At 50.5% G+C, this 27,717-nt stretch overlaps 1 protein-coding gene across 1 annotated transcript; it reads right to left on the bottom strand.

The window, feature by feature from the left end:
- Window positions 1-23: 23 nt before the first annotated feature.
- LOC133362594 (CXADR-like membrane protein) lies at window positions 24-27,717 on the bottom strand (the record flags this gene model as incomplete). Its single annotated transcript, XM_061581523.1, has 4 exons — window positions 27,605-27,717; window positions 11,549-11,727; window positions 4,111-4,260; window positions 24-94 (listed from the first exon to the last, which is right to left on the bottom strand). Coding segments are annotated over exons 1-4 (513 nt in total), but the record flags the coding sequence as incomplete, so codon positions are not given.

Genomic DNA, 27,717 nt, shown 5'->3' with positions numbered 1-27,717 from the left:
ACGACGCACGACCTCCAGCCCACGCGGTTGCTCGCGTTGCACCGGTACAGCCCCGAGTGGCTAACACTCACGTCCCTGATGCGCAGCGTTCCTCCTGCGCTCAACAAGCGGAAATATCCCACCGCCCTCCTGTGGGTCTCTATGCGAGACTATGGGTCTCTGTGTGAGTCTGTGGGTCTCTATGCGAGACTATGGGTCTCTGTGTGAGTCTGTGGGTCTCTGTGTGAGACTATGGGTCTCTGTGTGAGACTATGGGTCTCTGTGTGAGTCTGTGGGTCTCTGTGTGAATCTGTGGGTCTCTGTGTGAGTCTATGGGTCTCTGTGTGAGACTCTGGGTCTCTGTGTGAGTCTGTGGGTCTCTGTGTGAGACTCTGGGTCTCTGTGTGAGTCTATGGGTCTCTGTGTGAGACTCTGGGTCTCTGTGTGAGTCTGTGGGTCTCTGTGTGAGACTCTGGGTCTCTATTAGAGTCTATGGGTCTCTGTGTGAGTCTATGGGTCTCTGTGTGAGTCTGTGGGTCTCTATGTGAGTCTATGGGTCTCTATGGGTCTCTATGCGACACTACGGGTCTCTATGTGAGTCTATGGGTCTCTATGCGAGACCACGGGTCTCTGTGTGAGTATATGGGTCTCTGTGTGAGTCTATGGGTATCTGTGTGAGTCTATGGGTCTCTGTGTGAGTCTATGGGTATCTGTGTGAGTCTGTGGGTCTCTGTGTGAGTCTGTGGGTCTCTGTGTGAGTCTATGGGTCTCTGTGTGAGTCTGTGGGTCTCTGTGTGAGTCTATGGGTCTCTGTGTGAGTCTATGGGTCTCTGTGGGAGTCTGTGGGTCTCTGTGTGAGACTATGGGTCTCTGTGTGAGTCTATGGGTCTCTGTGTGAGTCTATGGGTCTCTGTGCGAGTCTATGGGTCTCTGTGCGAGTATATGGGTCTCTGTGGGAGTCTGTGGGTCTCTGTGTGAGACTATGGGTCTCTGTGTGAGTATATGGGTCTCTGTGTGAGTCTATGGGTCTCTGTGAGTATATGGGTCTCTGTGTGAGTCTATGGGTCTCTATGTGAGTCTATGGGTCTCTGTGTGAGTCTGTGGGTCTCTGTGTGAGTCTGTGGGTCTCTGTGTGAGACTATGGGTCTCTGTGTGAGTCTATGGGTCTCTGTGTGAGTCTATGGGTCTCTGTGCGAGTATATGGGTCTCTGTGTGAGTCTATGGGTCTCTATGTGAGTCTATGGGTCTCTATGTGAGTCTATGGGTCTCTGTGTGAGTCTGTGGGTCTCTGTGTGAGTCTGTGGGTCTCTGTGTGAGTCTGTGGGTCTCTGTGTGAGACTCTGGGTCTCTATTATAGTCTATGGGTCTCTGTGTGAGTCTGTGGGTCTCTATGTGAGTCTATGGGTCTCTATGTGAGTCTATGGTCTCTATGTGAGTCTATGGGTCTCGTGTGAGTCTGTGGGTCTCTGTGTGAGTCTGTGGGTCTCTGTGTGAGACTGTGGGTCTCTGTGCGAGTATATGGGTCTCTGTGTGAGTCTATGGGTCTCTGTGTGAGTCTATGGGTCTCTGTGCGAGTATATGGGTCTCTGTGTGAGTCTATGGGTCTCTGTGTGAGTCTGTGGGTCTCTGTGTGAGTCTATGGGTCTCTATGTGAGTCTATGGGTCTCTATGTGAGTCTATGGGTCTCTGTGTGAGTCTGTGGGTCTCTATGTGTGTCTGTGGGTCTCTTGGGTGTCTGTGCGAGTATATGGGTCTCTGTGTGAGTCTATGGGTCTCTATGTGAGTCTATGGGTCTCTGTGTGAGACTATGGGTCTCTATGGGTCTCTGTGTGAGTATATGGGTCACTGTGTGAGTCTGTGGGTCTCTATGAGAGTCTATGGGTCTCTGTGTGAGTCTATGGGTCTCTGTGTGAGTCTGTGGGTCTCTATGTGAGTATATGGGTCTCTGTGTGAGTCTATGGGTCTCTATGGGAGTCTATGGGTCTCTGTGTGAGACTGTGGGTCTCTATGCGAGTCTATGGGTCTCTATGTGAGTCTATGGGTCTCTGTGTGAGACTATGGGTCTCTGTGTGAGTCTGTGGGTCTCTGTGTGAGTCTATGGGTCTCTATGTGAGTCTATGGGTCTCTATGAGAGTCTATGGGTGTCTGTGCGAGTCTATGGGTCTGTGTGAGTCTATAGGTCTCTATGCGAGTCTATGGGTCTCTGTGTGAGTCTGTGGGTCTCTATGCGAGTCTATGGGTCTCTGTGTGAGTCTATGGGTCTCTATGTGAGTCTATGGGTCTCTATGTGAGTCTGTGGGTCCCTGTGTGAGTCTGTGGGTCTCTGTGTGAGTCTATGGGTCTCTGTGTGAGTCTATGGGTCTCTGTGTGAGTCTATGGGTCTCTATGCGAGTCTATGGGTCTCTATGTGAGTCTATAGGCCTCTATGTGAGTCTATGGGTCTCTGTGTGAGACTATGGGTCTCAGTGTGAGTCTATGGGTCTCTATGTGAGTCTATGGGTCTCTATGAGAGTCTATGGGTCTCTATGAGAGTCTATGGGTCTCTGTGTGAGACTATGGGTCTCTGTGGGAGTCTATGGGTCTCTATGTGAGTCTATGGGTCTCTATGAGAGTCTATGGGTCTCTGTGTGAGTCTATGGGTCTCTGTCGGAGTCTATGGGTCTCTGTGGGAGTCTATGGGTCTCTGTGTGAGAATATGGGTCTCTATGTGAGTCTAAGGGTCTCTATGTGAGTCTATGGGTCTCTATGAGAGTCTATGGGTCTCTATGCGAGTCTATGGGTCTCTATGTGAGTCTATAGGCCTCTATGTGAGTCTATGGGTCTCTGTGTGAGACTATGGGTCTCAGTGTGAGTCTATGGGTCTCTATGTGAGTCTATGGGTCTCTATGAGAGTCTATGGGTCTCTATGAGAGTCTATGGGTCTCTGTGTGAGACTATGGGTCTCTGTGGGAGTCTATGGGTCTCTATGTGAGTCTATGGGTCTCTATGAGAGTCTATGGGTCTCTGTGTGAGTCTATGGGTCTCTGTCGGAGTCTATGGGTCTCTGTGGGAGTCTATGGGTCTCTGTGTGAGAATATGGGTCTCTATGTGAGTCTAAGGGTCTCTATGTGAGTCTATGGGTCTCTATGAGAGTCTATGGGTCTCTATGAGAGTCTATGGGTCTCTATGTGAGTCTATGGGTCTCTATGTGAGTCTAAGGGTCTCTATGTGAGTCTATGGGTCTCTATGTGAGTCTATGGGTCTCTATGTGAGACTATGGGTCTCTATGTGAGTCTATGGGTCTCTATGAGAGTCTATGGGTCTCTATGAGAGTCTATGGGTCTCTGTGTGAGTCTATGGGTCTCTGTGTGAGTCTATGGGTCTCTATGCGAGTCTATGGGTCTCTATGGGTCTCTATGTGAGTCTATGGGTCTCTGTGTGAGTCTGTGGGTCTCTATGTGAGTCTATGGGTCTCTATGAGAGTCTATGGGTCTCTATATGAGTCTATGGGTCTCTGTGTGAGTCTATGGGTCTCTGTGTGAGTCTGTGGGTCTCTATGTGAGTCTATGGGTCTCTATGCGAGTCTATGGGTCTCTATGGGTCTCTATGTGAGTCTATGGGTCTCTGTGTGAGTCTGTGGGTCTCTATGTGAGTCTATGGGTCTCTATGAGAGTCTATGGGTCTCTGTGTGAGTCTGTGGGTCTCTATGTGAGTCTATGGGTCTCTATGAGAGTCTATGGGTCTCTGTGTGAGTCTGTGGGTCTCTATGTGAGTCTATGGGTCTCAACAGTCATCGTCGTCGTCATCATCATCATCGTCGTCGTCGTCATCATATCATCATCATCGTCATCATCATCATCGTCGTCGTCGTCATCATCATCATCATCGTCCATCATCGTCGTCGTCGTCATCATCGTCGTCATCATCGTCGTCATCATCGTCATTATCGTCATCATCATCGTCATCATCGTCATCGTCGTCATCATCGTCATCATCATCATCGTCATCATCATCATCATCATAGCCATCATCATCATCATCGTCGTCATCATCATCATCATCGTCATCATCATCATCATCGTCATCATCGTCATCATCGTCATCATTGTCATCATCATCGTCATCATCATCACCGTCACAGGTGGCACCCACTCAGCACGGACGGTAATGGCTCCTCTGCGCCGCCCTTGCTCCACTCGTAGCAGATGGGCGACGTCCCCTCTGCGGACTGGCACTGCAGCGACAGCTCCTTGCCCTGCTGCGCCGAACCGTTCACCACGCAGACTGGCTGGGTCGGCTTCACTGCACCAGGTGGGAGAGTGGGTGGGTGGGTGGGGGGGGTGCAGGAGCAAGGGGTCACAACAGTTCCAAGCGCTCATATTCTTGGGTTGTTTCGGTAAAGTCACGTGGGTAAAAAAAATTAAATAAATAAAAAGTAAAATAAAAATAAAATAAAAATCACGACAAAAAAAATGTACCCGTAAAAACAAAGTTTTTCACTCTAAATCCTTTATATGCGTGGCGGCTAGAGTCCTCTCGTCCTCTGGCTTGAGATGGCTGCCACCTATGGGTCACATGATTGTCTGCCAGTATTAAGCAATTGGTAATTAAATATTTAATTTGTTTTCCCTAAACAGTGTAAAATTTTGGGAATTTTTTTCACGAAAATTCATTGTCACGCACAACGAGTCTGTGTGCAAATGTCAGCTCGATTGGATCACGGGAAGTGGGTTAAAAAACGACCGAAAGATTTGCACGGTCGTAAGCAAGCAAGCAAGTGAACTTAATATAAAGGATTTAATAAAACATAATAAAATAATTCTCACGACGTTTCGGCCACAACGCAAGCAGCCGTCCTCAGGTGGAGACCAGGTCTGTCGAGGCGACAGAGTCTGAATGAAACAGCACACGTGCTTGGAGCGTGTATATATAAGCTGGGCGCCCAGCTTATATATATATGCTCCAAAGAACCAAGAAGATGAATCCCTGCAGTCACGAAAGAAGCTTTAAATCGAAATAAAAATCACAACGTTTCGGAGGCAAACACAAGCTTCCGTCTTCAGGTGGAACCGTCACAGCAAGCGCTTGCTTTTATTAATTTTACATTTTTTTCCTATCTTCTTGGTTCTTTCGGTAAAGTCACGTAGAAGGGAAGAAATAAATTATTGTGTTTATTTTTATTATTTTATTTATTACTTCCCTTCTACGTGACTTTACCGAAAGAACCAAGAAGATGAATCCCTGCAGTCACGAAAGAAGCTTTAAATCGAAATAAAAATCACGACGTTTCGGAGGCAAACACAAGCTTCCGTCTTCAGGTGGAACCGTCACAGCAAGCGCTTGCTTTTATTAATTTAACATTTTTTTCCTATCTTCTTGGTTCTTTCGGTAAAGTCACGTAGAAGGGAAGAAATAAATTATTGTGTTTTATTTTATTATTTATTTATTACTTCCCTTCTACGTGACTTTACCGAAAGAACCAAGAAGATGAATCCCTGCAGTCACGAAAGAAGCTTTAAATCGAAATAAAAATCACGACGTTTCGGAGGCAAACACAAGCTTCCGTCTTCAGGTGGAACCGTCACAGCAGGCGCTTGCTTTATTAATTTTACATTTTTTTCCTATCTTCTTGGTTCTTTCGGTAAAGTCACGTAGAAGGGAAGTAATAAATTATTGTGTTTTATTTTTATTATTTTATTTATTACTTCCCTTCTACGTGACTTTACCGAAAGAACCAAGAAGATGAATCCCTGCAGTCACGAAAGCTTTACATCGAAATCTACGTGACTTTGCCGAAAAAACCTAACAATATGAATACTTGCAGTCAACGAAAGCTTCAAATCTAGAGTCCCAAGTGCTCTCTGTTGCGCGCGGTTTCGCGCGGTTGCTCTCGTGACGGGCGCACGTACAACGGGAAGACACTGGGGCTGTACAATTATTTTTTAATCATCTCGGTGGAAAACTAATTTCTTTACACGTTTAATACAACAGGTCCCTGCGGGGTGGGCTGGTAGGAACGAACAACCAAAGAATATAAACATAATGTAACGTTACACTTGTTTAGCCAGGAAAGCCTCACTGAGTCTAAAGGTTTTTGTAGGGTCCTGCCAAGTGTTTGCAGTAGGGGGCGATGTTGCTACACCTAATCGGACGATACGAAGGGAGAGTTTGAGGCCTAGTTCTAGGCTTCAGGCCTAGCTGTAGGCTTTAGGCCGCTGTGAGTTAATTTTTAATTTAAATGTTTTAATTATTTATGTAAAAGCTTTAGATTTAAATGTTTCTATTTAAAAACATGAGGGAATGTAACATTGTTAAACATTAACTCCCTTTCACACACGCGGGGGTACGATACGAAGGGAGAGTTTGAGGACTAGTCTAGGCTTTAGGCCGAGCTGTAGGCTTTAGGCCGCTGTGAGTTAATTTTTAATTGAAATGTTTTAATTAAAAACTATCTCAGGGAATTATAAGGGAATGTTACACTTGTTTAGCCAGGAAAGCCTCACTGAGTCTAAAGGTTTTTGTAGGGTCATGCCAAAGTGTTTGCAGTAGGGGGCGATGTTGCTACACGGACGGACAGACGGACGGACGATACAATCTATTGTAGGCTGGTTCACTTCGCTCCTACCAGTAAAATATCAGTTCAACACGTACGTAGTAGGAGGCTTTCGCGACCGATATCATCCGTAAGAGGTTTTTAGGTGAGATCGCGTAAATATTAAAACCCTCCACCACCCGGCACGGCCAACTAGTGAGGGTTGTCACGTAAACACAACGTGACAATTCGTCACTAGCAGCACTAGTGTGTAGTGTATAGTGTAGTGTGTAGTGTATAGTGTAGTGTATAGTGTAGTGTGTAGTGTATAGTGTGTAGTGTAGTGTATAGTGTAGTGTGTAGTAGTGTGTAGTGTATAGTGTAGTGTATAGTGTAGTGTATAGTGTAGTGTGTAGTGTAGTGCAGTGTATAGTGTAGTGTATAGTGTAGTGTATAGTGTAGTGTGTAGTGTAGTGTATAGTGTAGTGTGTAGTGTAGTGTGTAGTGTAGTGTATAGTGTAGTGTATAGTGTAGTGTATAGTATTGTATAGTGTAGTGTATAGTGTAGTGTATAGTGGAGTGTATAGTGTAGTGTATAGTGTAGTGTATAGTGTAGTGTGTAGTGTATAGTGTAGTGTATAGTGTAGTGTATAGTAGTGTATAGTGTAGTGTAGTGTGTAGTAGTGTATAGTGTAGTGTATAGTGTAGTGTGTAGTGTAGTGTAGTGTGTAGTGCGTATAGTAGTGTGTAGTATAGTAGTGTATAGTGTAGTGTATAGTGTAGTGTATAGTGTAGTGTATAGTAGTGTAGTATACAGTAGTGTAGTGTATAGTGTAGTGTATAGTAGTGTATAGTGTGGTGTATAGTGTAGTGTATAGTGTAGTGTACTAGTACAGCACTAGTGTATAGTGTAGTGTATAGTGTAGTGTATAGTGTAGTGTATAGTAGTGTAGTGGCATAGTAGTGTATAGTGTAGTGTATAGTGTAGTGTATAGTGTAGTGTAGAGTGTAGTGTATAGTGTAGTGTATAGTGTAGTGTATAGTAGTGTATAGTGTAGTGTATAGTGTAGTGTATAGTAGTGTATGTGTAGTGTATAGTGTAGTGTATAGTAGTATATAGTGTAGTGTATAGTAGTGTATAGTGTAGTGTATAGTGTAGTGTATAGTAGTGTATAGTAGTGTATAGTGTAGTGTATAGTGTAGTGTATAGTAGTGTATAGTGTAGTGTATAGTGTATAGTGTAGTGTGTATAGTAGTGTATAGTGTAGTGGCATAGTAGTGTATAGTGTAGTGTATAGTGTATAGTGTAGTGTATAGTGTAGTGTGTAGTGTATAGTGTAGTGTATAGTGTAGTGTATAGTGTGTAGTGTATAGTGTAGTGTGTAGTGTAGTGTATAGTGTATAGTAGTGTATAGTGTAGTGTATAGTAGTGTAGTGTATAGTGTAGTGTATAGTGTAGTGTATAGTGTAGTGTATAGTGTATAGTAGTGTATAGTGTAGTGTATAGTCTAGTGTATAGTGTAGTGTGTATAGTAGTGTATAGTAGTGTAGTGTATAGTAGTGTATAGTGTAGTGTATAGTGTAGTGTATAGTAGTGTAGTGGCATAGTAGTGTATAATGTAGTGTATAGTGTAGTGTATAGTGTAGTGGCATAGTAGTGTATAGTGCAGTGTATAGTGTAGTGTACAGTAGTGTATAGTGTAGTGTTAGTGTAGTGTATAGTGTAGTGTATAGTAGTAGTGTATAGTGTAGTGTATAGTAGTGTATAGTGTAGTGTATAGTGTATAGTAGTGTATAGTGTAGTGTATAGTAGTGTATAGTGTAGTGTATAGTGTATAGTAGTGTAGTGTATAGTAGTATAGTGTATAGTGTATAGTGTAGTGTATAGTAGTGTATAATGTAGTGTATAGTAGTGTATAGTGTAGTGTATAGTGTAGTGTGTAGTAGTGTATAGTGTAGTGTATAGTATTGTATAGTGTAGTGTATAGTGTAGTGTAGTAGTAGTGTATAGTGTAGTGTATAGTGTAGTGTATAGTGTAGTGTATAGTGTAGTGTACTAGTACAGCACTAACCGGTGTGTTGGAGAGCAAAGCCACAACATTTACAATCCGAGTTCGACGCGCTCTGTGCGCTACGGTACGAAAGAAGTTCAACGTACAATTCGCAGAGACCCACAACACCCAGACCCAGAGACCCGCAGAGACCCACAGAGACCCACAGAGACCCACAGAGCCCACAGAGACACTCACAGAGACCCACATAGACCCGCAGAGACCCACAGAGACCCACAGAGACACTCACAGAGACCCACAGAGACCCACAGAGAGCCGCAGAGACCCACAGAGACACTCACAGAGACCCACAGAGACACTCACAGAGACCCACATAGACCCGCAGGCACAGAGACCCACAGAGACCCAAAGAGAACCACAGAGACCCACAGGCACAGAGACACTCACAGAGACCCACAGAGACCCACAGAGAACCGCAGAGACCCGCAGGCACAGAGACACTCACAGAGACCCACAGAGACCCACAGAGACACTCACAGAGACACTCACAGAGACCCACAGAGACACTCACAGAGACCCACAGAGACCCACAGAGACCCGCAGAGACCCACAGAGACACTCACAGAGACCCACACGTGCGTGTGCGTGTGCGTGCGTGCGTGTGCGTGAGTGTGCGTGAGTGTGCGTGCGTGTACGTGCGTGTGCGTGCGTGTGCGTGCGTGTATGTGAGTGTGCGTGCGTGTGCGTGAGTGTGCGTGCGTGTATGTGCGTGTACGTGCGTGTACGTGCGTGTACGTGCGTGTGCGTGAGTGTGCGTGCGTGTGCGTGCGTGTATGTGAGTGTGCGTGCGTGTGCGTGAGTGTGCGTGCGTATGTGCGTGTACGTGCGTGTGCGTGCGTGTGCGTGCGTGTACGTGGTGTACGTGCGTGTACGTGCGTGTGCGTGAGTGTGCGTGCGTGCGCGTGCGTGTGCGTGCGTGTACGTGCGTGTACGTGCGTGTACGTGCGTGTACGTGAGTGTGCGTGCGTGTGCGTGAGTGTGCGTGCGTGTACGTGAGTGTGCGTGCGTGTGCGTGCGTGTACGTGCGTGTACGTGCGTGTGCGTGCGTGTGCGTGCGTGTACGTGAGTGTGTGTGCGTGAGTGTACGTGCGTGTACGTGCGTGTGCGTGCGTGTGCGTGAGTGTACGTGCGTGTGTGCGTGAGTGTGCGTGAGTGTACGTGCGTGTACGTGCGTGTGCGTGCGTGTGCGTGTACGTGCGTGTACGTGCGTGTGCGTGCGTGGCGTGTACGTGCGTGTACGTGCGTGTGCGTGCGTGTGCGTGCGTGTACGTGCGTGTACGTGCGTGTGCGTGCGTGTACGTGCGTGTGCGTGCGTGTGCGTGTACGTGCGTGTACGTGCGTGTACGTGTACGTGCGTAACATGCGTGTACGTGCGTGTACGTGCGCGCGCGTGTGTACGTGCGTGTACGTGCGTGTGTGCGTGCGTGCGTACATTACGTGCGTGCGTATACATGCGTGCGTGTACGTGCGTGCGTGCACGTGTGTCTGCGTGCGTACGTGTACGTGCGTGTACGTGCGTGCACGTGCGTGCGTGTACGTGGTGCGTGTACGTGCGTGTACGTGCGTGCACGTGCGTGCGTGTACGTGCGTGTACGTGCGTGCGTACGTGTACGTGCGTGTGCGTGCGTGTGCGTGCGTGTACGTGCGTGTACGTGCGTGTACGTGCGTGTACGTGCGTGTACGTGTACGTGCGTATACATGCGTGTACGTGCGTGTACGTGCGTGTACGTGCGTGTACGTGTACGTGCGTATACATGCGTGTACGTGCGTGTACGTGCGTGTGACGTGCGTGTAGGTGCGTGTGCGTGCGTGCGTACGTGTACGTGCGTGCGTATACATGTGCATGTACGTGCGTGCACGTGTGTCTGCGTGCGTACGTGTACGTGCGTGCGTGTACGTGCGTGCGTGTACGTGCGTGCACGTGTGTCTGCGTGCGTACGTGTACGTGCGTGCGTATACATGCGTGCGTGTACGTGCGTGCGTGCACGTGTGTCTGCGTGCGTACGTGTACGTGCGTGCGTGTACGTGCGTGTGCGTGCGTGTACGTGCGTGCGTGTACGTGCGTGTACGTACGTGCGTGTACGTGCGTGCGTGTACGTGCGTGCGTGTACGTGCGTGTACGTGCGTGCGTGCGTGTACGGCGTGTACGTGCGTGTACGTACGTGCGTGTACGTGCATGCGTGTACGTGCGTGTACGTGCGTGCGTGTACGTGCGTGTGCGTGCGTGTACGTGCGTGTACGTACGTGCGCGTGCGTGTACGTGCGTGCGTGTACGTGCGTGTACGTGCGTGTACGTGCGTGTACGTGCGTGCGTGTACGTGCGTGTACGCGCGTACGTGTACGTGCGTGTACGTGCGTGCGTGCACGCACGTATACGTGCGTGCGCGTGCGTGCGTGTGCGTACGTGTACGTGCGTGTACGTGCGTGCGTGTACGTGCGTGTACGTGCGTGTACGTGCGTGTGCGTGCGTGTGCGTGCGTGTACGTGCGTGTACGTGCGTGCGCGTGCGTGTGCGTGCGTGTGCGTGCGTGTACGTGCGTGCGTGTGCGTGCGTGTGCGTGCGTGTGCGTGCGTGTACGTGCGTGTATGCGTGCGCGTGCGTGCGTGTGCGTGCGTGTACGTGCGTGTACGTGCGTGTGCGTGTGCGTGAACGTGCGTGCGCGTGCGTGCGTGCGCGTGCGTGTACGTGCGTGTACGTGCGTGTGCGTGTGCGTGAACGTGCGTGCGCGTGCGTGCGTGTACGTGCGTGCGGTGTGTGCGTGCGTGCGCGTGTGTGCGTGCGTGTACGTGCGTGCGTGCGTGTACGTGCGTGCACGTACGTGCGTGTACGTGCGTGCGTGCGCGTGCGTGTACGTGCGTGCGTGCACGTGCGAGCGTGCGCGTGCGTGTACGTGCGTGCGTGTACGTGCGTGTACGTGCGTGTACGTGTACGTGCGTGCACGCGTGCGTGCGGTGTGTACGTGCGGTGTGTGCGTGCGCTCGTCACCCAGCACGATGAGCTTGACGGACACCTGCTGGATGAAAGCGCCGAACTTGACTTTGCACGTGTAGAAGCCGTAGTCTCGCGTCTGCACCCCGACGATCTCCAGCGACGCGTCCCGCCGCGTCACGTTGCGGGCGAAGCGCATGCGGGACGCGTACTCCGGGTAGACGTGCTCCACGCCCCTGACGTACGTGGCCAACGGGGATAGGGGGACGGACAACAAGTAACCCGTAAACACAAAGTTGTTCACTATAAATCCTTTATATGCGTGGCGTCGGCTAGAGTCCTCTCGTCCTCTGGCTTGAGATGGCTGCCACCTATGGGTCAGGTGATTGTCTGCCACCATTAAGCAATTGGTAATTACATATTTAATTTGTTTTCCCTAAACAGTGTAAAATTTTTGATACATTTTTCACGAACATTAATTGTCACGCACAACAAGTCTGTGTAGCAAAATGTCAGCTCGATTGGATCACGGGAAGTGGGTTAAAAAACGACCGAAAGATTTGCACGACGTGTCCGAGAGAGAGAGAGAGAACGCGTCCAGCGCGGAGACGGAGCCGCGAGACTTTGTGTCGTCAAGGTGCGGAACGGGTCGTTGTTGTTGTTGTCGTTGTGGTCGCACTGCACGATTGAGAGAGGTGGTGGTGGTGGTGGTGGTGGCGGCGGTGGTGGCGGTGATGGTGGTGATGGGGTGGCGGTGGTGGCGGTGATGGGCGGCGGTGGTGGTAGTGGTGGCGGTGGTGGCGGCGGGGTGGTGGCGGCGGTGGTGGTGGTGGCGGCGGTGGTAGCGGTGGCGGTGGCGGCGGTGGTGGTGGGTGGCGGTGGCAGCGGTGGCGGTGGTGGCGGTGGTGGCGGCGGCTTTCATCCAGCAGTGACACAAGCAGCTCAGCACATTCTCTGCGTGTGCGATGGGTTCTCTGTCTCTCTCTCACTCACATGGATGTTGGTGGTGGGCATCTGCATGAACCACTCCACGTCCAGGTGTTCAGTGGGCGCCGGATCGACCGTCCAGGTGCAGCCCAGCAGCACCGTCTCGCCCTCCGCTTTCTCTACCCACGAGACGGCTGCCAAGGGGAGGGGGGGTGGTGGTGACACGGTTGTGAAGTAATGTCTTCAAGAGTCACGTAAATGTTTTTGTGTTTCTCTGTTAGCGCCACAAACACGTCGGAGTTGTGGTAGATTTACCCGCACAGGCTCACTCAGAGAAGCATAGACTCACACAGAGACCCGTAGACTCACACAGAGACCCTAAACTCACACAGAGACCCACAGACTCCACAGAGACCCCTAGACTCACACATGTACCCATTGACTCACTCAGAGAAGCATAGACTCACACAGTGACCCGTAGACTCACACAGAGACCCACAGACTCACACGACCCACAGACTCACACAGATACCCATAGATCACACAAAGACCCACAGACTCACAGAGACCCATAGACTCACACAGAGACCCATAGACTCAGAGACACACAGACTCACACTATACCCACAGACTCACACAGAGACCCATATACTCACACAGAGACCCATAGACTCACACAGAGACCCATATACTCACACAGTGACCCATATACTCACACAGTGACCCATATACTCAGAGACCCACAGACTCACACAGTGACCCATATACTCACACAGAGACCCATAGACTCACACAGAGACCCATAGACTCACACAGAGACCCATATACTCACACAGAGACCCATAGACTCACACAGAGACCCATAGACTCACATAGAGACCCACAGACTTACCAGACACCCGTAGACTCACACAGAGACCCACACACTCACACAGAGACCCATAGACTCACACAGAGACCCACAGACTCACACAGAGACCCACAAACTCACACAGAGACCCACAGACTCACACAGAGACCCCCAGACTCACACAGAGACCCACAGACTCACACAGAGACCCATAGACTCACACAGAGACCCACAGACTCACACAGAGACTCACAGACTCACACAGAGACCCACAGACTCACACAGAGACCCATAGACTCACACAGAGACCCATAGACTCACATAGAGACCCACAGACTTACACAGACACCCGTAGACTCACACAGAGACCCACACACTCACACAGAGACCCATAGACTCACACAGAGACCCACAGACTCACACAGAGACCCACAAACTCACACAGAGACCCACAGACTCACACAGAGACCCACAGACTCACACAGAGACCCACAGACTCACACAGAGACCCATAGACTCACACAGAGCCCACGACTCACACAGAGACTCACAGACTCAACAGAGACCCACAGACTCACACAGAGACCCATAGACTCACACAGAGACCCCAGACTCACACAGAGACCCACAGACTCACACAGAGACCCATACCCAGGCGCTAACCACTGCACCACCGCTCCCCGTCACCGCAGCAGCTCGTGTGCCAGGCTAGGTTCACTTTGAGACATCGAACCCCCTCACAACAGATCCGCACCGCCCCCCCCCCCCCACCACCGTTACCAACAGCGCTCGTGCCAGGCTAGGTGCACTTGGCACGGAACAAACACGGTCACACAAACACTCACACAAAAACAAAGAATAAGATGTCACGAGTCACCAGACAGACGGCCGGACTCACCGCCCGTGGCGACCTCCATCATCATCAACAACAACAACAGCAGCAACAACAACAGCAGCAACAACACAACAGCGCTCGTGCCAGGCTAGGTGCACTTGGCAACGGTAACAAACACGTCACACAAAAACAGGAAACGAGATGTCACGAGTCACCAGATAGACGCCGACTCACCGCCCGTGGCGACCTCCATCATCATCAACAACAACAACAACAGCAGCAACAACAACAGCAACAACAACAACAGCGCTCGTGCCAGGCTAGTGCACATTGGCAACGGAACAAACACGTCACACAAAAAAAAAATAAGATGACACTAGTCACCGACCAGACGCCGACTCACCCCCCGTGGCGACCTCCATCATCATCATCAACAACACAGCAACAACGACAACAGCGCAGAGCGAGACATCAACAACGCGGCCGCCATTGCTTCTTCATCTCGCGCCGTGACGTCACGGGGCGAGGGGCGGGGTTCCGTTGGATTCACCCCCACAAAGCCCCGCCCCTCGCGCCGTGACGTCACGGGCGAGGGGCGGGGTTCCGGTGGATTCACCCCCCAACCCCCTCCGCTCTGAACGCCCCTCCCCTTTCCCTCGGCAAGGTTAAAGGTCAAAAGCAAACGAGTCGACCTTTAACCCCTGTACCCTGAGCCCGTACGAATGACCAGATTGCAGGGTAACTGCTGCGGTGCCACTACTACACATGGACACGGTGTAGAACAGTTCGATTTAAAGCTTCTTTCGTGACTGCAGGGATTCATCTTCTTGGTTCTCTCGGCAAAGTCACGTAGAAGCGAAGTAATAAAATAATAAAAATAAAACATAATTATTTTATTGTTTTATTTTTATTATTTTATTACTTCCCTTCTACGTGACTTTAACGAAAGAACCAAGAAGAAGGTGTACAACAGGTGGATGCTTGCTAGAGCGCTGCATTCATGTTTTTAAATAAAAGGGAAATTTGTGAATGTGTCCGAAATGTTTAGCATATTTCGATTTAAAGCTTTTTTCGTGACTGCAGGGATTCATCTTCTTGGTTCTTTCGGTAAAGTCACGTAGAAGCGAAGTAATAAAATAATAAAAATGCAACATAATAAAATAAAATAATTCTCAGAATTATTTGATTTTATTATGTTTTATAATAAAATAATAAAAATAAAACATAATAAAATCAAATAATTCTGAGAATTATTTTATTATGTTTTATTTTTATTATTTTATTACTTCCCTTCTACGTGACTTTACCTAAAGAACCAAGAAGATGTTTAGCATACTTCCCAACATGCAACAAACTTGACATTTGGCACGTGGATAGCTTCCAGACTGTACACAATGCAAAAAGTATAAAAATAGACTTTTGTATTTTTGGGGGGGCGCAATAATGGATATATTTTGCACGGCAAGTGAGCGGTGACGTCACATTAGTGACGTCACATTAGTGACGTCACATCGGTGACGTCACATCGGTGATGTCACCCGCATGCGGCAGCGTCACGCAGTGTGCCTGATGACGTCACCCCCCCCACCTCCCCGTACGGTCGTAAGCGCGCAAGCAAGCAAGTGAACTTCATATAAAGGATTAAAAAAACTAACCCGTAGAAACAAAGTTTTTCACTCTAAATCCTTTATATGCGTGGCGGCTAGAGTCCTCTCGTCCTCTGGCTTGAGATGGCTGCCACCTATGGGTCAGATGATTGTCTGCCAGTATTAAGCAATTGGTAATTAAATATTTAAAAAAATTTCCCTAAAACAGTGTAAATTTTGGAAAAAAAAATTTTCACGAACATTAATTGTCTGTCACAACGAGTCTGTGTGCAAAATGTCAGCTCGATTGGATCACGGGAAGTGGGTTAAAAAACGACCGAAATATTTGCACGGTCCTAAGCAAGCAAGTGAACTTAATATAAAGGATTTAAAAGAGCAACAGAGCTGAGACAAATAGGGGGGGGGGGGGGGGGCAAGCGGAGCCCCTTGGAGAAACAGCGACAGTCAAGAGGGCTGCAAGGAGGAGGAGGTGCGGGGGAAGTGGCGGTGACCGAACGAGACGGCAGAGATGCGCACGAGAGAGATCGGGACTGCAGCCAGGAAAGTTGGGTGCCCAAAATGCCGAGACGGAGAGAGAGACAAGAGTAGGGGTGGTCGACCGTGTCAAAAAAAGCTGAGGGGGGGGGGGGCATGTAGAGAGCAGGGACGGTTTCTTCATTAGGGCGATTGGGCGACGCACCACCAATGTCATTCAACCACAGAGTGACGCGAGCCGTCACTGCAGCCTCTGGATATAGTCCAATCGGCGTCATGTCACGTTCTGTGGAGTAACCGCCTCTTTTTGGGCGATTTCACTCCGGCTGAGAATCGCCCCGAGTGTTCCCATAGACTTACATTCAAGATGTTTTTTTTCGAACGGCGGGCGCTGCAATGCATTCTCTACGGCTTCCGGGAGGGCAAGCCCTAACGTGCTTACGTCATCATACGTAAGCACGTTTCATCTAACAATATAATTTGTCGCCACCTAGTGGAATCTTTAATAAAATAAACTTGAGTGGATTGTAATAATAGTGAGTATAGAAACAAACAAGGAGATGTATTGTAAGAGTCACTTTATTTTTCATTAATATTAAAGAAGTGAAGTTGCCTTTACATGCTTAAGCTGTTAATTTATCCATTGCATGGGTGGACCTTATCCTTATCAATCATCCAGACATTTGCCCCCCCTGAGAGATTTTGCAGGAGCCGCCACTGATAGAGAGCGATGCAAAATATGCCACCGCGTGCATGCTTATGAAATTATTACACAAACCCCCTGCCACTACCCCCCCAACCTCTACGATAAAAATTATAATCAAACGGTACCTATGAACACGACGCAAATCCTGATGCAGGTTTCAGGCTCTAAAAATTAGCGGCTGTTCTTCATAACCTGGGGTGCTTGACGCTGCAGTGCCTGGGGGTGCGAGATGCCCTTTCTGTATTCTTAGGTTTTTTTCACATAGGTAAAAACATTAAAAAGTAAAATAAAATAAAAATCACGACGTTTCGGAGGCAACACAAGCTTCCGTCTTCAGGTGGAACCGTCACAGCCACGACAGCCGTATCAAGTGAATGAGAGATTGCAGGAGCTACCACTCCGTTTATATAATGGTTATATAAACGGATATATAATGGTTATATAAACGGAGTGGTAGCTCTTGCAATCTCTCATTTATTTGATACAGCTATATGTACTTGATACGGCTGTCGTGGCTGTGACGGTTCCACCTGAAGACGGATGCTTGTGTTGCCTCCGAAACGTCGTGATTTTATTTTATTTTACTTTTTAATGTTTTTACCTACACGGTGACTTTACCGAAAAAACCTAAGGATATGAATCATTGCAGTCACGAAAGCTTCAAATCTAGAACCTCCTTCCCGACACGCAACACGTAACTCCGTCACAATCGCGCTCCAGAATCCCACCTGGATTCGTGGTGGTTTCCGTGCTGTCTCCACCCCCCCCCCCGCATCCCCCACACATTTTTGAATATTATTAGAACGTAAAACAACCTAAACAACACAAAATAGATTGCTTGCCGTGTCATCGCACTTGCAGCATCACGTTTGTCGTCCACTCATTGATATGCTATTTTTTAAATCCTTTATATTAAGTTCGCTTGCTTGCTTACGACCGTGCAAATCTTTCGGTCGTTTTTTAACCCACTTCCCGTGATCCAATCGAGCTGGCATTTTCCACACAGACTCGTTGTGCCAGACAATTATTGTTCGTGAAAAAAAATTCCCAAAATTTTACACTTTTTAGGCAAAAAAAATGTATTTTACATATATTCAAAAGAACTCATTCTTGGCTTTGGCTGAATGTCAGAGTGTAAGAGCTCAGAGCGTAACCCCTCCACAGGCCGTGGCGGAGTAGCGCAGTTGGTAGCGCCCTCGCTTCCCATGCCAAAGGTCGCGGGATCGATCCCCGCGTCCTCCACAGGCGAATAGATTTTTAAATCCTTTATATTAAGTTCGCTGCCACGCATATAAAGGATTTATAGTGAAAAACTTTGTTTTTACGGGTTATACTTATTCTCTAACCCCCTCCCTCTCTCTGCCTCCGCCCCCCTCTGTCTATTTAAGGCCTCGCCACAGAGACGATCACCCCTCTCTGTACCTGTGTTGCTCTCTCTCTCTGTGTATCTTGGTGATGTCTGTCTGCTGATATGTCTGTCTGTGGTTTTCTGGTTAGATTCTATGTAGCTATTTCATTATACCTGACGATGATTGCTTGTGTTGCAATCGAAACGTCGTAGTATGCTATTATTTAATTTGTTATTTTATCTTTAGACGTGACTTAACCGAAAGAACCAAATAATAATTCCTGCAGTCACGAAAGTTCTAAAATTAACACAAAATATACATCCAATTGTATCAAGTGCAAGGGCATCATTGGATATTCGTGAAAAGAACGAGGTTTGGTAAGGGATGCACCAGGGCTTCCCAAAATTGTCTCGGTCTTGTGGTACTGGGCGCAGTCAGGATACCCTCTGAGTGTCCGTACTTTTATGTTTTTTGCAAAACCTTAAAGAAAAGAACCCCGCCACAAAGAACAAGGAATGAAGATCCGAAGCCGGCGGTGTCTCTCTGCACCCTTCGGCGGTCTGTTTCCACCTTTTGTCATCATCTTCGTCAGCCAAACTCCACTTCCTCCCCCTCTCCTGCCGGAAAAAAACAACAATTACCGTCGTTGAGACTGACTGAGCAAGCGGCCACACACACGTGTGGCTCGCTGTTGATAATTGGTTTTTACCCTTCTATCTGGCGTCATCTGGTCCAACACCATGTGAGACTAGGCTCTAAGGAAAGCTGTCTCGGGTGTGGACCAATCAACTTCAAGGACAGTGCATACATTATCAGAGTTATGTTCTTTTGTTTGCATTATGACTGCAGGTATTGTGGTCTATGCAAACATGACTCCTTGTAAAAAGGTGTCAATTTTGTTGCCAGATAGAAGGGTAAAACACCAATTATCATATTTTTACTGGCAAATGAGGTTCCCATAGTGTAGATGCTTGCCCCGAGCTCTCATACTCTGATGGTGCGTTGTCTTTGATTTGTGCGCCTTTTGGCGTCATCTGGTCCAACCCATGTGAGACTAGGCTCTAAGGAAAGCTGTCTCGGGTGTGGACCAATCAACTTCAAGGACCATGTGAGACTAGGCTCTAAGGAAAGCTGTCTCGGGTGTGGACCAATCAACTTCAAGGACCATGTGAGACTAGGCTCTAAGGAAAGCTGTCTCGGGTGTGGACCAATCAACTTCAAGGACTGTGCATACATTTTCAGAGTTGTGTCTTTTGTTTGTATTATGACTGCAGATATTGTGGTCTATGTAAACATGACTCCTTGTAAAAAGGTGTCAGTTTTGTTGCCAGATAGAAGAGTAAAACACCAATTATCATATTTTTACTGGCAAATGAGGTTCCCATAGTCTGGCTCGCTGTTGTTTGTAAACAAACGACAGGAAATTTGGCCCTTACAAAATAATTGGCGCGGAAGGGGGAAATCGGCCGTGGCCGTGTTTGATCGCCACCCGAGTTTTTGTGTTCGTGACCAGATTCAAAAAATGTCGTGATTTTTTTTGGTCGGAACCCCATTTGGTCAGAAGCGTTCGTGACCAGAGGCTCTACCGTACTGACTGCCGCAGACACAGCTCGGTTTGTCGACGCCGGAGTATTGGATTGCAGGGATCATAATCCTTCAAAGATTGGATTAGATCACAAATATTATGTGCTGTGTTAAATCGAACTTGAATTTTGTGTTCTTAGGTTTTTTCGGTAAAGTCACCGTGTAGGTAAAACATCAAAATTAATAAAAATAAAATAAAGATCACGACGTTTCGGAGGCAACACAAGTCTCCGTCATCAGGTGGGACAGTCACAGCCGGATTAGCTGCATCAAGTGAGGCAATGATTCAAGATGCTTTTTAAGGGATTACATCTTGAATCATTGCCTCACTTGATGCAGCTGATCTGGCTGTGACAGTCCCACCTGATGACGGAGACTTGTGTTGCCTCCGAAACGTCGTGATCTTTATTTTATTTTTATTAATTTTGATGTTTTACCTACACGGTGACTTTACCGAAAAAACCTAACAATATGAATCCTTGCAGTCACGAAAGCTTCAAATCTAGAATTGAATTTTGTGTTTGCTCATGTTATTATTATTATTATTGTTTTTGGTGACCTCTGCTACGTATGGCAAGGTGATGGTTTTGATTGGGTCCTCCGGATGGTTATTTCCCGAACGGTTTTGGGGTGATGGCTTTACGGATTGTGTCGTCTGAATATCCATTCATCTTGAGAGCTTGGTGTACGTGTTCCAGTTCACTGGCTAGGTGTAGAGTTTTGATGAGGGAATTATTCTGGGAAGGATTGTGGTGGGAGTCAGGTTTTAGATATGCATCCGTATGGGCGGCTTTCCTGTAGACAGTGTCCCATTGAACCATCTGATCTCCTTTCGATGAAAACATCCAAGAACGGTAGCTTGCCATCCTTTTCCACCTCCGTGGTGAATTTGATGGCTGGGGTGTATGGAGTTGATGTGGTTGAGGAATTTGCCCCGGCGCTGATCGGCCATGTGGCCAGATGACGAACGTGTCATCCACGTAGCTCTTCCACAAGGACGGACGTAGAGTGGATGCATGGATGGCATCCGTCTAAAAAAATTCCATGAAAACATTTGCTAGAACTCGAGATAATGGAGAACCCATTGGGGTACCTTCAACTTGTTGGTGAGGCAGTGTCTCACCCGGGCCGGTACATCAGCATTCAGTCCTCGTTGGACCAAATCTTCAATGCTTGTGTAACGGGTTCCAGAGACACTTGTAGAGGTAACTTCTTTATTACAATACAACACTCCAACAGTCCTGATACTCTGTTACAGCCTAGGTACACAGCCTAGCTACACAGCCTAGATACTCTACTCTGGCTACGCTCTGGACTCGCCCTCACAAGGCCGTAGCGTCGGGAGTTCCAGAGTCCCAGCGCTGGCTCTCACAGCATCCCAGGGTCTTCAGATGACTGGTCGTGGGTCTTGGGTCTTGAGTTACAACTGGGCCCCGATCGTCCAGGGAGCTCTCCTTTTATGCCTGGTCCGACGAGGGGTGGGGCCGTGTGCGCCACCAGACATCCCACAGAGCACACACAGCCCCCCCCCCCCCCCCCGTTGGCGGCGCCAAAAAGGCTTAAGCGCCTGGGAACCCAGCGCCTGGCGCCCAAAGGCTTAAAAGCGTCTGGACCCCCTGGGAACCCAGTGCCTGGCGCCCAGAGGCTTACGCGTCTGGACCCACCTGGGAACCCAGAGCCTACAGCAGCCCCTCCCTTCTTATGTCACTACACTTGCAATGGTTAAATTTCGATTCAAAGCTTTCGTGACTGCAGGGATTCATCTTCTTGGTTCTTTCGGTAAAGTCACGTAGAAGGGAAGTAATAAAATAATAAAAAATAAAACATAATAAAATAAAATAATTCTCGCGACGTTTCGGCTACAACGCAAGCAGCCGAAACGTCGTGAGAATTATTTTATTATGTTTTATTTTTATTATTTTATTACTTCCCTTCTACGTGACTTTACCGAAAGAACCAAGAAGAGGCTTGCAATGGTGTCAGGAACTTTGGTGAACAAAGAGACTACATCGAAACAAACGAGCAAATCACCAGCAGCAGCAGCAGCGGCGGTGGTGGTGGTAGTGGTGGTGGTAGTGGCGGTGGTGGTAGTGGGGGGTGGTGGTAGTGGGGGTGGTGGTAGTGGTGGTGGTGGTAGTGGTGGTAGTGGGGGTGGTGGTTGTGGTGGTGGTGGTGGTAGTGGGGGTGGTGGTAGTGGGGGTGGTGGTAGTGGGGGGTAGTGGTGGTGGTGGTGGTAGTGGTGGTAGTGGGGGTGGTGGTAGTGGGGGTGGTGGTAGTGGGGTGGTGGTAGTGGGGGTAGTGGTGGTGGTGGTGGTAGTGGTGGTGTGGGGGTGGTGGTAGTGGGGGTAGTGGTGGTGTGGTAGTAGTGGTAGTGGTGGTAGTGGTGGTGGTGGTAGTGGTAGTGGTGGTAGTGGGGGTGGTAGTGGTGGTGGTAGTGGTGGTAGTGGTGGTGGTGGTGGTAGTGGTGGTAGTGGGGGTGGTGGTAGTGGGGGTGGTGGTAGTGGTGGTGGTAGTGGTGGTAGTGGTGGTAGTGGTGGTGGTGGTGGTAGTGGGGGGTGGTGGTAGTGGTGGTAGTGGTGGTAGTAGTGGTAGTGGTGGTGGTAGTGGTGGTAGCGGTGGTGGTAGTGGTGGTAGTGGTGGTGGTGGTGGTAGTGGTGGTAGTGGTGGCGGTGGTAGTGGTGGTAGCGGTGGGTGGTAGTGGTGGTAGTGGTGGTGGTGGTGGTAGTGGGGGTGGTGGTAGTGGTGGTAGTGGTGGTAGTAGTGGTAGTGGTGGTGGTAGTGGTGGTAGCGGTGGTGGTAGTGGTGGTAGTGTGGTGGTGGTGGTAGTGGTGGAAGTGGTAGTGGGGGTGGTAGTGGTGGTAGCGGGGTGGTAGTGGTGGTAGTGGTGGTGGTGGTAGTGGTAGTGGTGGTAGTGGTGGTGGTAGTGGTGGTAGTGGTAGTGGGGGTGGTAGTGGTGGTAGTAGTGGTAGTGGTGGTGGTAGTGGTAGTAGTGGTAGTGGTGGTGGTAGTGGTGGTAGCGGTGGTGGTAGTGGTGGTGGTAGTGGTGGTGGTGGTAGTGCTGGTGGCTACCTCCACTCATTCGCAGGCTCTCGGGAACCAGGATCGGTGCGCTCCCTCGCTTGTTCGCTGGGGAAACTAGAAGGAGAAGATCACACAGCCGACTGTCGTGCGTCTGGACCGCCCCAGCGCGGTGAAACTAAAGCGCCCGTCGCCCCGGGGCTCTGTCGACGTTTAGATGGCCACAGAAAAAAAAAGTAGGGGGGTATTCTAGATTTGAAGCTTTCGTGACTGCAATGATTCATATTTTTAGGTTTTTTTTTTTTTTCGGTAAAGTCACCAGGTAGGTAAAAAAACATTGAAAAGTTAAATAAAATAAAAATCACGACGTTTCGGAGGCGACGCAAGCTTCCGTCTTCAGGTGGAACCGTCACAGCCACGATAGCCGTATCAAGTACATGAGAGATTGCAGGAGCTACCACTCCGTTTATATAATGGTTGGAGAAAGTGGTGGGGCAAGGGCCGCATACTTTTATTAATATGGTAAGGTGAGGCTTGAAACTAAGAGTAGACTGCATCACAAAGGCTGAGCCTGGTGGTAGTGGGGGTGGTGGTAGTGGGGTGGTGGTGGTAGTGGGGGTGGTGGTAGTGGTGGTGGTGGTAGTGCTGGTGGTGGGGGGTGGTGGTGGTGGTAGTGGTGGTAGTGGTGGTAGTGGTGGTGGTAGTGGGGGTGGTGGTGGGGGTGGTGGTAGTGGTGGTGGTAGTGGTGGTGGTAGTGGTAGTGGTGGTAGTGGTGGTGGTGGGTAGTGGTGGTAGTGGTGGTAGTGGTGGTGGTAGTGGTGGTGGTAGTGGGGGTGGTGGTGGTAGTGGTGGTTGTGGTGGGGTGGTAGTGGTGGTGGGGTAGTGGTGGTAGTGGTGGTGGGTAGTGGGAGTGGTGGTGGTGGTAGTGGTGGTAGTGGTGGTGGTTGGTAGTGGTGGTGGTGGTAGTGGTGGTGGTGTGTGGTAGTGGTGGTGGTAGTGGTGGTAGTGAGGGTGGTGGTGGTAGTGGTAGTGGTGGTAGTGGGGGTGGTAGTGGGGGTGGGAGTGGTGGTAGTGGTAGTGGTAGTGGGGGGTGGTGGTGGTGGGTGGTAGTGGTGGTAGTGGTTGGGAGTGGGGGTGGTAGTGGTGGTAGTGGTGGGTGGTAGTGGGGGTGGTAGTGGTGGTAGTGGTGGTAGGTGGGGTGGTAGTTGGTGGTAGTGTAGTGGGGGTGGTGGTGGTAGTGGGGGTAGTAGTGGGGTGGTAGTGGTGGTAGTGGTGGTAGTGGTGGTGGTAGTGGTGGTGGTAGTGGTGGTGGTAGTGGTGGTAGTGGTGGTGGTGGTGTAGTGGTGGTGGTAGTGGTGGTGGTGGTAGTGTTGGTGGTGGTAGTGGGTAGTGGGGGTGGTAGTGGGGTGGTGGTAGTGGGGGTGGTAGTGGTGGTGGTAGTGGTGGTGGTGGTAGTGGTGGTGGTGGTAGTGGTGGTAGTGGGGGTGGTAGTGGTAGTGGGGGTGGTAGTGGTGGTGGTAGTGGTGGTGGTGGTAGTGGTGGTAGTGTGGGTGGTAGTGGGGGTTGGTGTAGTGGGGGTGGTGGTAGTGGTGGTGGTAGTGGGGGTGGTGGTAGTGGTGGTAGTGGGGTGGTAGTGGGGGTGGTAGTGGTGGTAGTGGGGGTGGTGGTAGTGGTGGTAGTGGGGGTGTGTAGTGGGGGGTGGTGGTAGTGGTGGTAGTGGGGGTGGTAGTGGTGGTAGTGGTAGTGTGGTGGTAGTGGGGGTGGTAGTGGTGGTAGTGGTGGTAGTGGGGTGGTAGTGGTGTAGTGGGGGTGGTGGTGTGGTGGTAGTGGGGGTAGTAGTGGGGGTGGTAGTGGTGGTAGTGGTGGTAGTGGTGGTGGTAGTGGTAGTGGTGGTGGTAGTGGTGGTAGTGGTTGTTAGTGGTGGTAGTGGTGGTGGTCAGTGGTGGGGGTGGTAGTGGTTGGTGGTTGGGTAGTGGTGGTAGTGGGGGTGGTAATGGTGGTGTGTAGGGTGGTAGTGGTGGTAGTGGGTGTGGTAGTGGGGGTGGTAGTGGTATGGTGGGGTGGGTAGTGGTGGTGGTAGTGGTGGTGGTGGTAGTGTGGTAGTAGTGGGGGTGGGTAGGTGTGGGGGGGTGGTGGTAGTGGGGGTGGTAGTGGTGGTGGTAGTGGGGGTGGGTGGTAGGTGGGTGGGTAAGTGGGGGTGGTAGTGGGGGTGGTAGTGGGGGTGGTAGTGGTGGTAGTGGGGGTGGGTGGTAAGTGGGTGGTAGTGGGGGTGGTAGTGGGGGTGGAGTGATTGGTGGTAGTGGGGGTGGGTGGTAGTGGTGGTAGTGGGGGTGGTAGTGGGGGCTTGGTAGTGGTAGTGGTGTAGTTGGTAGGTGGGGGGTGGTATGGGGGTGGTAGTGGTGGTAGTGGGGGTGGGTGGTGGTAGTGGGGGGTGGTAGTGGTGGTAGTGGTGGTAGTGGGGGTGGTAGTGGTGTGTAGTGGTAGTGGGTGGTGGTAGTGGGGTAGTAGTGGGGTGGTAGTGGTTGGTAGTGGTGGTAGTGGGGGGTAGTGGTAGTGGTGGTGGTAGTGGTGGTAGTGGTGGTGGTGGTAGTGGGGTAGTGGTGGTGGTAGTGTGGTGGTGGTAGTGGTTGGTGGTAGTGGTGGTGGTGGTAGTGGTGGTAGTGGGGGTGGTAGTGGGGGTGGTGGTAGTGGGGTGGTAGTGGTGGTGGTAGTGGTGGTGGTGGTAGTGGTGGTGGTGTGGTAGTGGTGGTAGTGGGGGTGGTAGTGGTAGTGGGGGTGGTAGTGGTGGTGGTAGTGGTGGTGGTGGTAGTGGTGGTAGTGGGGGTGGTAGTGGGGGGGGTGGTAGTGGGGTGGTAGTGGTGGTGGTAGTGGGGGTGGTGGTAGTGGTGGTAGTGGGGGTGGTAGTGGGGGTGGTAGTGGTGGTAGTGGGGTGGTGGTAGTGGGTGGTAGTGGGTGGTAGTGGGGGGGTGGTAGTGGTGGTAGTGGGTATGGGTGGTAGTGGGGGTGGTAGTGGGGGTGGTAGTGGGTGGTAGTGGGGTGGGTGGTGGTAGTGGTGGTAGTGGGGGTGGTAGTGGGGGTGGTAGTGGTGGTGGGTGGTAGTGGTGGTGGTGGTAATGGTGGTAGTGGGGGTGGTAGTGGTAGTGGGGGTGGTAGTGGTGGTGGTAGTGGTGGTGGTGGTAGTGGTGGTAGTGGGGGTGGTAGTGGGGGTGGTGGTAGTGGGGGTGGTAGTGGTGGTGGTAGTGGGGGTGGTGGTGGGGGGTGGTAGTGGTAGTGGTGGTAGTGGGGGTGGTAGTGGTGGGTAGTGGGGGTGGTGGTAGTGGTGGTAGTGGGGGTGGTAGTGGTAGTGGTGGTAGTGGTAGTGGGGGGTGGTAGTGGGGGGTGGTAGTGGTGGTAGTGGGGGTGGTGGTAGTGGTGTTAGTGGGGGTGGTAGTGGTGGTGGTAGTGGTAGTGGTGGTAGTGGTAGTGGGGGTGGTAGTGGTAAGTGGTGGTGGTAGTGGTAGTGGGTGGTAGTGGTAGTGGGGGGTGGTAGTGGGGGTGGTAGTGGGGGTGGTAGTGCTGGTAGTGGTGGTAGTGGTGGTGGTGGTAGTGGTAGTGGTGGTAGTGGGTGGTGGTGGTAGTGGGGGGTGGTAGTGCTGGTAGTGGTGGTAGTGGTGGTGGTGGTACTGGTAGTGGTGGTAGTGGTGGTGGTGGTAGTGGGGGGTGGTAGTGCTGGTAGTGGTGGTAGTGGTGGTGGTAGTGGTGGTGGTAGTGGTGGTGGTAGTGGTGGTAGTGGTGGTGGTGGTAGTGGTGGTAGTGGTGGTGGTAGTGGTGGTGGTGGTAGTGGTGGTGGTGGTAGTGGTGGTAGTGGGGGTGGTAGTGGTAGTGGGGGTGGTAGTGGTGGTGGTAGTGGTGGTAGTGGTGGTAGTGGGGTGGTAGTGGGGGGTGGTGGTAGTGGGGTGGTAGTGGTGGTGGGTAGTGGGGGGTGGTGGTAGTGGTGGTAGTGGGGGTGGGTAGTGCTGGTAGTGGGGGTGGTGGTAGTGGGGGTGGTAGTGGGGTGGTAGGTGGTAGTGGTTGGTAGTGGTAGTGGGGTGGTTAGTGGGGGTGGTAGTGGTGGTAGTGGGGGTGGTGGTAGTGGTGGTAGTGGGGGTGGTAGTGGGGGTGGTAGTGGTAGTGGTGGTAGTGGTAGTGGGGGGTGGTAGTGGGGGTGGTAGTGGTGGGTAGTGGGGGGTGGTGGTAGTGGTGGTAGTGGGGGTGGTAGTGGTGGTGGTAGTGGTAGTGGTGGTAAGTGGTAGTGGGGGTGGTAGTGGGTAGTGGTGGTGGTAGTGGTAGTGGTGGTAGTGGTAGTGGGGGTGGTAGTGGGGGTGGTAGTGGGGGTGGTAGTGCTGGTAGTGGTGGTAGTGGTGGTGGTGGTAGTGGTAGTGGTGGTAGTGGTGGTGGTGGTAGTGGGGGTGGTAGTGCTGGTAGTGGTGGTAGTGGTGGGTAGTGGTGGTGGTTGGTAGTGGTGGTGTAGTGGTGGTAGTGGTGGTGGTAGTGGTGGTAGTGGGGGTGGTAGTCCTGGTAGTGGTGGTAGTGGTGGTGGTGGTAGTGGTGGTAGTAGTGGTGGTAGTGGGGGTGGTAGTGGGGGTGGTAGTAAGGCTGAACCTTTGTTGTGGAGAGGTGCGGTTTGTGACTGTAACAGGGAGACCCCACCACTAAACATGGTATTTATTTTATTTTACTTTACAATGTTTTTTCCTACGTGACTTTACCGAAAACAAAAAAACCTAATAATAGTGGGGGGCTACCCTACGCGAGCGGGCAGAGTTCCCGGACTTTGGCTTAGCGTGAGGACGAACATGGCGACGAAGACCGCAGCCCCGACCACCGTGCCCAGCGCTGTCACCCCCGTCGCCGCCAT

Source organism: Lethenteron reissneri, unplaced genomic scaffold, assembly GCF_015708825.2.
Source record: "Lethenteron reissneri isolate LAM-NWPU_2019-01 unplaced genomic scaffold, ASM1570882v1 scaffold_1538, whole genome shotgun sequence".
NCBI lineage: Eukaryota > Metazoa > Chordata > Hyperoartia > Petromyzontiformes > Petromyzontidae > Lethenteron > Lethenteron reissneri.
The sequence above is the reverse complement of the archived record's forward strand: the minus strand, read 5'-3'. Positions and strand labels throughout refer to the sequence as shown.